This window comes from Rana temporaria, chromosome 5 (assembly GCF_905171775.1).
Source record: "Rana temporaria chromosome 5, aRanTem1.1, whole genome shotgun sequence".
NCBI classification, from domain to species: domain Eukaryota; kingdom Metazoa; phylum Chordata; class Amphibia; order Anura; family Ranidae; genus Rana; species Rana temporaria.
Genome location: NC_053493.1, coordinates 69,093,771 through 69,104,736, shown reverse-complemented (window position 1 = coordinate 69,104,736; position 10,966 = coordinate 69,093,771). Strand labels below are relative to the sequence as shown.

General features: G+C 38.6%; 1 protein-coding gene across 7 annotated transcripts in view; it reads right to left on the bottom strand.

The window, feature by feature from the left end:
* Positions 1 to 425: 425 nt before the first annotated feature.
* DIP2C (disco interacting protein 2 homolog C) overlaps positions 426 to 10,966 on the bottom strand; it is a 612,079-nt gene continuing 601,538 nt past the window's right edge. For all 7 annotated transcript variants that reach the window (XM_040352676.1, XM_040352677.1, XM_040352682.1 and 4 more), the window contains 2 exons: positions 10,286 to 10,409; positions 426 to 7,323 (listed from right to left, as the gene is read on the bottom strand). In XM_040352676.1, the coding sequence (XP_040208610.1) occupies positions 7,071 to 7,323; positions 10,286 to 10,409 (377 nt within the window). In that variant the 3' untranslated portion in view covers positions 426 to 7,070. The remainder of the gene's footprint in view (positions 7,324 to 10,285; positions 10,410 to 10,966) is intronic.

Here is a 10,966-nt window from a genome sequence, read left to right as displayed (position 1 = left end):
TTGTGCACTTCCTTATATGTTACGGGGCCTAGGTACTCCTGTTCTAATGTATATTGAATTGGGCCTTGTTCACAGTGGCATTCTAATCCTAGAGATGCATGGAGCTTCCGATCAGGTCTGCCTTAAAAACAGACAGGCAGACAGTGGTGGCTGGTCCACAAGAGGAGCAGCCCCCCAGCTCGCAACATCTGTGTGGCTGTGCATTGTGCGGGGTGCCGGACCAACAGATTTCTACCATGCATTTTTGGTTTTGCGTTTATTACCGATTTAAGAAAATGTCAACACGGCCCATACCTATCCTTTTAGATTTGATCTAAGCAGCAGAGTAAAAAATGATAAAGGTGTTTTTTTTTATTTGACCAGTCTTAAAAGCGCTCAAACATCCTTTACATATTTGCAGATTTGATAAACAACAAGAAACAAGGTTTTCAGAGCAACAAAAATAAAAGCTTTTATTTGTTCATTTGAATATAAAACAGGCGTTATCACAGATGTACAAAGCGTACTGGTGGTTTAACATACAAGAAGGTTGCTGTCTTTTGCACATAAAAATTTTATTTTCATTTTTTTTCTAGGTTTCAGCTGCGATTGGCTGAGTATATGACATTTCTCAAACCAGTCAACACTCCATGAAGTAACGCTTCTGCTAACATTCAACTAATAAACAGGGACAAGTCTTTCCCTTGGGTAAAGGGTCAAGCAGAATTAAATATATAATAAAACAAGCACCATGAGGAATCTGTTGGATCGTGTGTGTGTGTGTTATGTGTATGGGTTTAGCTGTACCCTCCTCTCGGTCTACCCACATCTGACTTTAAAAAAAAAAAAAATTAAATAAAAAAGCACAAATCTCACAAGACAGAAGTTACAAGATCCCATGAATGGTTTATCTACAGTACACTTTCTAATACAGAACAATCCTTTATTGCTGTTTCTTCGCCTTGCAAGCACCAGAGAGGGCACTCACGTGTCATGTACAATGGTCACAACACATAGAAATCCGGAAAACTAGCAAGATATATGATCTATTTGCAGGCAGAGAGTGCTACATAATTCCGTCTTTACTACTCGGTATTTGGCCGATCCTCCATCTCCTTAATTAACAATTGCTGTTTCTTGACATCCAACTAATACCTGAGGTCATATGCTGGCATTTAGAGTCCACACTACCGTATAAAGGGCTGAATGTGCCGGCAACGCTGGCTCTATTGTATAACTCGCATATTCTCAAAGTCTACAACACAGGTAAATTCCCTTTCCATCGCTAATATTTGAAAGCCTCTTCTTTTTTTTTTAAACAAAACACTAACATTGGTCCAAGAATGACAAGCCAAAAAAAAAACTGATATATATATATAGAACAAATTACTCCCCCATTACCAAATTGCAATGCCAGTACTGAGCTTTTAAAAATGAACTGTAGAGTATAAAAGGTGTGAAATTTCACTCTGTAAAGATGAGGTGAGCATATAGGCATGCCGGAGGTGATGCGTCAACTATCAGCAAAGGTTTTTCCAAGTCCGTGATGAAGCATGAGGATAAAATGACTGCCAAAAATCTGAAAGTGTAACTCCACTTTGATGATCTATAGTCAGTTACTTTACCTCTACCTGATATTTGTATTGAAGCTCACACCTGGATTTTGCTCACTTTCTACAGTAATTTCCTATTTCCTAAATGGGTGGGCCTTCTTTTCAGAATTGTTTGAATAGTCCCAGTGTAAAATAAAAACAGCAGGGAGCCAACCACATGAGCAGGACATTTTGGGTGGAGGTAGGGAGTGCACATCAACAGTGTATAGTATGTCACCACACAAGAAAGGGGTATGATTTTACTGGTCAGCTTTAAAAAATCTGCTGCAATCAACTGCAGATTGAACTAGAAAGGTTATTCATATTAGCACTAAGGTCCGGTTTACACTGGTGCGACATGGAAACCACAAGTCTCATGACATGTCAAATTCAATGTTTCCCTATGAGATCCGTCTTAACGGATCCAACACAAGTCGCTCTGACTTAAGAAAAGGTTCCTGCACTACCTTGGTCTGACTTGGGTGCGATTTCAGCCCATAGAATAGAATGCACAGGCTCCTAAGTTGCATCCAAATCGGATCAGCATGTTAATGGATGTGATGTGTTCAGAGGTAACTGGAAATTTGTCACTGGTATTGTGATTGGTCAAAGGACCAGTCACACTACATCAATGTTGGATCAAAATTGGATCACAGTTCATTAAAGTTGCAAGTAAGTCGGATAAAAGTCAAACCAAAATCGCAGGGCAAGTCAGTCGCGTGACTTTCATGTCGGAGCAGTGTGAACCAGAGCTAATATCAAAAAGTTGATAATTTGATCGACTTCTGTGATGGGATTTGTTGGAACATTTTTTCAATCAGCAGCTGCATCCATTGATCAGTGTATTCTAAAATCTGCGAGCGTCACTATCAGAATACAATGTCCCAGCAGGGGAGATTCCTCCATCCACCTCATCTGTGTGGATGATGGAATCTGTATGCCTCAAATCAGGTCGATCCATTTTTACTCTGATCTGTACATCTTGCTATCGTTTAAGGCTGGCCATACATTAATTATATTTTTCATTCAACCAGAGGGATGAATAAAAGAAAATTACTTGATTCCCCCATTCACACACTCTATGTGGATGGGGAAATCTCTCCCATCGAGTCTTTGTATTCTGACAGCAAGGAGACTTTGAGAGAAAATTTTCCAACAGGTTGCCTGCCCATACATTAATCATAATTCATCTGGTCCCCGCTAAATCAAAGTTCAATCCATGTATGCCAAGATTGAGTCAAGACAATTCTTTTTACTCCTATAAATCAAAGTCTTATCAAAGCTTCTTTTTACTTTACTTTGACCAATGCATCAACTCTTTTCTGAGTCAGGAAGCTTTTTTGTACTTTACCTTATTTACTCTAGTATCTAATGTAAGCCCATTTTGTTTTCTTAAAAGTTAGTAGTTTCACCTACTAAGGTTTTATTTAAGGGAGTAACTGAGGCATTTGTAAACATTAATTTAGAAACTTACGATTTGACAATTCTTGTGAATATTGATGATATAACATACACTTTACAGTGCAGGTTCAAATAGTGGATCTTACATAACCCAAAAAACACTTGTCATTCAGCCTGTAGCTATAGGTCTAAAGCTGGACAAAAATAAAACCAATTACAAATTTTCTGGGATCCCACATATAACTGTATATGAACAGTCCTGTGAGTGCCTCTATACCTCTATTGGAATTAAATGTATATGAATATATTCTCAAATACCAGTATATACACAACAGGATTATTTTTTTCTTCTCTTCAGCAGTAATTTTAGAAATCAACTAATCCGTTTATTCAGGTTTTAGGGGTACCTCAAAGTAACATAAAAACAGTATGGGGGGCAGACAATTTCAGGAACTCCACTTCCAATTTCTTTCTCCAGAAAGTTACTGTTGGTACAAATCCTGACCCATGAGATGACTTGTGTGCAACGGGATTCTAAGATGTCTACAACTTTTATCTGCACCAAAAAGAACAGAATAAATAATGCCCGAGAAGCAAGCCTTGTGTTTATTACCATAACACCCCATCATTGCAGACAGATGCTACAGGGCCATTGACAAATCAACTCAAGTTGACTCATTCACGAACCAGCCTTCAGTTTTTCTAGATTAGGATGTCTGTACTTCAATACAGAGTTTTCAAGCTTTAGGATCCCCCAACAGTTGTTTCCGTTGTGTAATTGGAGCATTTATATTTTTTTACTCCTTTCAGTGTTAAGATTGGTTGTGTTATTAACCTGTCGGTAGATGAAATTTTCTGGCATCAGAGAAAGTCTATTGCAAAACACTAAGCAGGGAGGAGCTGCCTACTACACCATGGTGACAATACTTACTGCATATTTAGAACTACACGTGTTTTGATTTTAGTTTCTCTTGGCATGATTTTTCCTTTGAGTTAGGAGTAAACATATTCACAGAGAATATAACTTAAATGTGACATCTATTTTAAAAGCATGTGCAACGGTCATAAACAAATGTGCAAAATTAGATCTTGTAATTGTAACCAATGGCTTGACAATGAAACCGATCTGCAGTGGGAAAATAACAAGTTTTTGGGAAATAATCACGGTTAAGGTCAGTAACATGTAACATTTAATGTGCTTAAAAATGACATCATCAGAAAGTTCTGAAAGACAGGCTTATTTCTACAGTCTTGTGTAGGAGATCTGCTGTATTATATCTTGGGGCAGCAATAAAAAAAAAAGAAAAGCAACGCACACTAGAAAAATCTCAAGTGGGTGCATTTTTAAAAAGTAAAAAGTCTTGCTAGCAGGGATAAAGAGAAAAAGGAGGGCTGTGATCCTTAACTATGAGAACAAGGCTCCCTTCCTGTGATGAAAACATGACTTGATGTCTTGGCCTTTGGTCACATGACTGACATAGCTTGGAGCAGAAGTTTAATTATCTATTTAAGGGAAAGATTGTACTTCAGCCCTTCTATTACTATTTATCCATTTCAGAAGGACTGTTAACATACCGATAAAGTTGGAAATAAATCTGTTTTAGGGTGAATGCACCTGCACTCCAATCAGATGTGAGGTTCTTGCAATTAGTATGGAGAGGCAGCCCCACTAAAAGCAACAGGAGGCTTCCAGCCCCTGCAGCTAATTATGACCACTCGCATGTAATCACTCATAAAGCGATCACATGCAAGTAATCGCCTCTGGGAGTAGGGAGTCAGTTTCCAGGGCCGCTCACGTGATTGTTGCATGAACCCCACTGGGGTTCTCACATCTAAATCAGAGTGTGGGTGCATTCACAGGTAAGAAATTGTCACTTTGCATATATTGGGACAGTGTCTGCATCTAGCTCACCCCCCAGGCATGTATACATATACAGCCATAATCTCTTCCCTGATGTTGCATCTTTGCCTGTCTAAACTCAAGTGGGGATGAAATTATGACACCCATGTGACAGTGGTGTTTGGCCATTTAGTTCTCATCACTGACATGGGGCAGGTTATATCCCCCCCATGGGTAAATATACATGTCTGGTATGGTAGGCTATGTGGAAACATTGTAGTTATGTTTTGAAATGGAAAAGTGATAGGGCCTCTTTAAACAATATCATGTATAAGATTGGATTAAAAACATTGGGGTATAGAATCAATTAACAATACTAAATACATTGGAAGTAAAAAATTCATATGCCTTATAATTTTTTTAATTTTTTTTTTTTTTATGGGCTTTAATTAAAAATTCAGAAGGAGTGCAAATCAAGTTTAAAAACTTGTATGAATACTTATTCTGAAATGCTCCAAAGTATATAAAATGAATGGATAAACTCTGCATCTGAAACATGGTAGATGGAACGAGTGAGGCAGCACACTAACAAGGATTTGGAACGGGCTATGAATTTCATGTAACCGTCTCTTTCCTCAACATTCTTATTTTCTTTATATATTAATAAATGTATCCTCTGATCAGCACACACATTATACAGTTGTATCTACTGTTGCTTCTCTAAGAGAAAGAAAAAAAAAATTATAGTGCATTTCAGCCATACGTTTTGTACACCATCTAAAGGATGGTATTTTAAATCCACTTGCTGGTATCTAGAATAACTTTTTATACGGGAACACAGGCAATCCACGATTGCAGTTTTCAAAACAAAGATTGTGAATAACACCCAATTATATACAGTGGGAGACACCATGCAAGTGACATGTACTGCATCGTAAACATTAAAATATATCCCTTCCCCAATAACCCATTAGTGAATTTATAATTTCATATATATATTTGATGTGATACTATCCACTCCAAGATAATACAACGCTTTTTTTTAATATTAGCAAACATTACAAGAGTTTTAACTTTCTTGAATGCGGTTTTTGTTTTATACTTCTAAAGAGATCAAAATAAATTAAACATTTTATACATAATTACATATGGAGAGTTAACTTATTTTATCTTTTTAGTTCAGTACAAAGATACTTGCCAAAGTCCACCTTAAGTATACTATTTTTTTTAACTGATTCAACAATCACTAGCTTTATTACTCTCAATCTGAGATGAACAGTAATTTTTAATTAGTGTGCTTACTTATGAATAGCTATGCAAATTCTCTTGAGACTGCAAAATGAGGCTTTGAGGTGGCCAGGCTATATTAACCACCAGCCATATTTAGCCCCTGGGAGGCATAACATTTAAATAAAACTTTTTTTCTATTTAATGATTACAGTAGTCTGCTTTGGTTGCAAAATGGCACCTGATAACCCAATGCATGTTCATGGTGGTTTGCAGCCAATAACTAATTTATCTATCAGAAGGAAAATCAAAGCTTATAAAATAAAGTAAAAAAAAGTCCCTTCTGATATCAGTGGGTTACACACTGGAAAGATTAGCAGCTGACACACTTTGGCCTCAATCCAGTACCCAAGAATTTACAACATTAAACTATACCTTTCTTTAAATTACATTACTATGAATTTGGAATTTATTTATTAAAATCGTACCTTTTCTTCCCCCACAAATAACAAGATTTTAAAAAGGTATTACATTTTCAGATTAGGTTGTGTCAACTCATTGATGCGATCCCACCATAAAAGGTTTCATAAATCAACCTACTTCCATTATAATAAACATAAAAATCCTTCATAAAATCCACAGCTACATAATGAAAACAATGGGGTCAGTTTAGCAACATAAAAACAAATAACTTTTTAAAAATTGGCATTTAAAATAAAAATAAAAAGTAAGTTGATGGTCACACAGGCCTTTAAATTTCAGAGGCCTGTAGAGTTCTCAACTCATTCAATTGAGGCAACACAGTACCCTAAAAAAAGTCTTTTGGTGCTAAAGTGTAGTGGTAAAAACAAAAGCACATTTCACATTCTGTCTGCTCAATTAATTGAGGAATTGGTAAGTTAAAATGACAAAAACTGCTCCATTCTGAACAAAGGTTATCCCCTTATTTGCACGTTTGATTTTCTTTTTAGTGGACACAATTTTTTTTTACATCTATTGTGAAGTCCATGGAAGCCTTAAAATGTACAAGACTACATGTTGTAGGCCACATATATGGGATCCAGCTGATCTGCCAAAAACCCATCTCGTAGGTGCATACGTTGTTTCTCTCCACGGGAGTTGATAGGAATGACACCAATGTCCACCACTACAACCACGCCTACGATAAGATAATGTTCCTCCAAGATCACATTTGTGACCAGCGGTACAAGATCCAGGGCTTCCTGTTCTGAGCCATCAAGCTCCACGACAACCACTAACAAGTTCGTCCAAGTAAAGACAGCACTAAAGGAGAATAATAGTCAATTTTAGAACTGATGCATTTATGAGAACATACCTAAATTATTATCCAGAGGCTTTTGACAAACTGCACAAACACATTAATAGCAAATATGGCACTGCATTCAACAGGTATCTGTATAATTTGCTATGAAACAACCTAAATAGCTACTGTTTACAATAACTAAACCAACTGAACCTGTACTGCCAGCAACACATAGGGGGAGATCTACTAAAAGTGGCGCACACCGAATATGGTACAGCCATGCATAGTAACCAACCGGTTTTTAAGGTTTTATTGCCAAAGCTTAACCACTTCAGCCCCGGACCATTTTGCTGGTCAATGACCGGGCCACTTTGTGTGATTCGGCACTGCGTTGCTTTAACTGACAAATGCGTGGTCGTGCGACGTGGCTCCCAAACAAAATTGGCGTCTTTTTTTTCCCACAAATATAGCTTTCTTTTGGTGGTATTTGATCACCTCTGCGGGTTTTTTTTGCGTTATAAATAAAACTAGAGCGACAATTTTGAAAGAAATTAATATTTTTTACTTTTTGCTATAATAAATATCCCTCACAAATATATAATTTTTTTTTTCTCAGTTTAGGCTGATTATTATTGATTGGTTTGTGCAAAAGTTATAGCGTCTACAAAATAGGGGATAGTTTATGGCATTTTTATTAATATTTTTTTTTACTCGTAATGGCGGCAATCTGCGATTTTTTATCAGTACTGCGACCTTATGGCGGACACTTCAGACACTTTTGACACATTTTTGGGACCACTGGCATTTTTATAGCGATCAGTGCTATAAAAATGCATTGATTACTGTAAAAATGTCACTGGCAGGGAAGGGGTTTACACTAGGGGGCGATCAAGGGGTTAAAAATGTTCCCTCATTGTGTTCTAACTAAAGGGGGGGTGGGACTGACTAGGGGAAATGACAGATCGCTGTTCATACATTCATACATTGTATGAACAGATGATTAGTCATTTCTCCCCTTGAAAGAACCAGGAGCTCCCGGGTTCTTGCTCTGTAACGAGCGATCGCGGGTTCCCGGCGGTGATCGCACCCGCATTGGCACCAGGGGGCATGCCCCTAGTGGCCGCAATGTGAAATCACGTAATATTATGTGATTTTGCGCAGCCGAGCCGACCTGTCGCCGTAAAACTACGGTGGGCGGTCGGCAAGCGGTTAAAAGAGAAGTATGGTTTTTTTTTTTGCAGAAGAATCATACTTGTCTAGGGGGATGCAGCATCTGTCCCCCCGCCGGCTGGAAACACTGAGACCCAAATGATCAAACGGCGCTGATCGCTCGGTTTTCGCAGCTCTGTGAGCAGAGAATTGGCTCTCTGTTCTGCCCCCCCCCCCATGCTCACTGGAGCACTGGGCTGTGGAAGGGGCGGGAACAGTGTTTTTTCAGAGAGGCTGAGCCGGGTGCCAGTCTGTTTTCTGAAAATGGGTCACAGGAGTGCAGAACAAACTGTACTTCTGTGATCCACTTCTCCTTTAACTGAACAAGCTAAAGTTAGAAACCGATTGGTTGCCATGCACAGTTGCACCAGATTCTGTGTGCACCATCTTTAGTAAATCTCCCCCATAAGCTAATGACTTTTAATAGAGAAGTCCACTAAAAGTGTCTCATTGAATTAACTATGGTGTGTTAACAACAATTATTGATTATTGCTATTCTTTTCCAATTTCAAATGGTTAACCCAGGAGTCATATTTCAGTTTTGGATAAGCAGGTGGATTTAATCAGTCATCTTTTTATATTAATTGGATACTCCAGTGCGGTTTTTTCAACCCTTTCACCTCAGAGGAACACTAAGGGGGTTATTTACTAAAATTAAGTGCAAAATCTGGTGCAGCTCTGCACATAAACCAATCAGCTTCCAAGTTGTATTGCCAAAGCTTAATAAACAAGCTGAAGTTATAAGCTACACCAGATTCTGAGTGCACCAGTTTTAGTATGGCCAAAAAAAAAAAAATCTTTGAAAAAATATATAGAAATATGATTTTTTTTTTAAATATCCCCTTACATTAGTGGTCATTGGAGATATACCCCTTTAAAATTATAGTCAAAAGAGAAGGCTGCCTTACATTGGTGGTCAGTGGAATGTGCTCCATCAAGCTTGCCTTTCAAAAAGAGGAAGTGACCCTAACTTTCTGACTTGTAGTTAAAGAAATAAAAAAAAAATCTGGTCCCCCTGCAAGCTAATGGCATAATGCGATGCATACTAGCCCATTATGAAAGACTTACCTTAAAACGAAGCCCTTTAGTGACGCACTGTCACCACTCACAGGGCTTCTATATTCATGAGTTATCCTTCCGGGGTCGAGGGCACCGGCTCTTTGAATGGCCAAGCCACGATGTCACTCCCACGCATGCACGTCACAGCACAGAGCTTTGAAGGGATGGCATGAGTTTGCTGTTCCTTCAGAGCGCATGCGCCAGGTTCATCACCGGCTTTAAAACAAGTCAATATCTCCTAAATTGTGCACGTTTAGGAGATATCCATTTTACCAGGTAAGCTTTATTAGAAGCTAACAAAGTTCCCACATGGTGCTTCGAACAACAACGGTGCTCACCCCCTTAGTTTAAAGTCTGGGGACGCACTGTGATATGCCAATGGATATCTAAAGTCAGCAAGCTTTGGGTTTATTCAAATTTGAAAGTATGTCTTGTAAAGGAAGGCTACTCCCACCTTTCGCCTCCACATGTTCTGGAGGACTCTGGTCCTCTTTTCAGAAACGTTTAGCCATTTGACATCCCACATGAAATGTTTTTAAGAGAGGTTTAGGGATATTGGCTCTCACCTGTGCTTCAGTATGAACAGGGTGGTTGAATGCCTGTTAAGACATGCCGGGGGGGCAGGGATGGGAAAAAAATACAACACTACCCCCCCCACCCTCTACCCCAGGGAATAAAAGAAAGAGGGGGAAAAAAGCCGTGCAGAATATTTACCATTCTGTTACGCTCTTGTGGGCTCGGATTACAGATGTCTCTATATCAATTGGGTGGTATCTCATCCCTCGCAATTCCATTGCTTCATCTAGAGCTCCCACAACATAAAGCGCATCATGGCGTTCTAAAGAAGAAAAACAATACAGTTTTGTATTAGAGAAAAACAAAACAGAACCTCCATTAGTATGTAAATTAGAAGTAATACATTAAAATAGATCTATACCTAAACACTAAAATGTCACAAAAGCTTTAGGCTTAATGTACAGAGGGCGTTTGAAAACCTCTTCAAATGCTTTTACATACCGCGTTTAGGAGCGTTTTTTAAAGATAACCCTAGGAGACCCCCAAAATACACACAAAGCATGAAAAAAAGGGATTTTTATTAACAGCTTACCTGTAAAATCCTTTTCTTGTAGTACATCACGGGACACAGAGCAGCATAGCCATTACATATGGGTTATATAGTGTACCTTCAGGTGATGGACACTGGCACTCTCCGACAGGAAGTTCCCTCCCTATATAACCCCCACCCATAGTGGGAGTACCTCAGTTTTGTAGCAAGCAATATGCATCCCAAAATTCCCCATAAGAGGGGTGGGAGCTCTGTGTCCCGTGATGTACTACAAGAAAAGGATTTTACAGGTAAGCTGTTAATAAAAATCCCTTTTTCTTTATCGTACA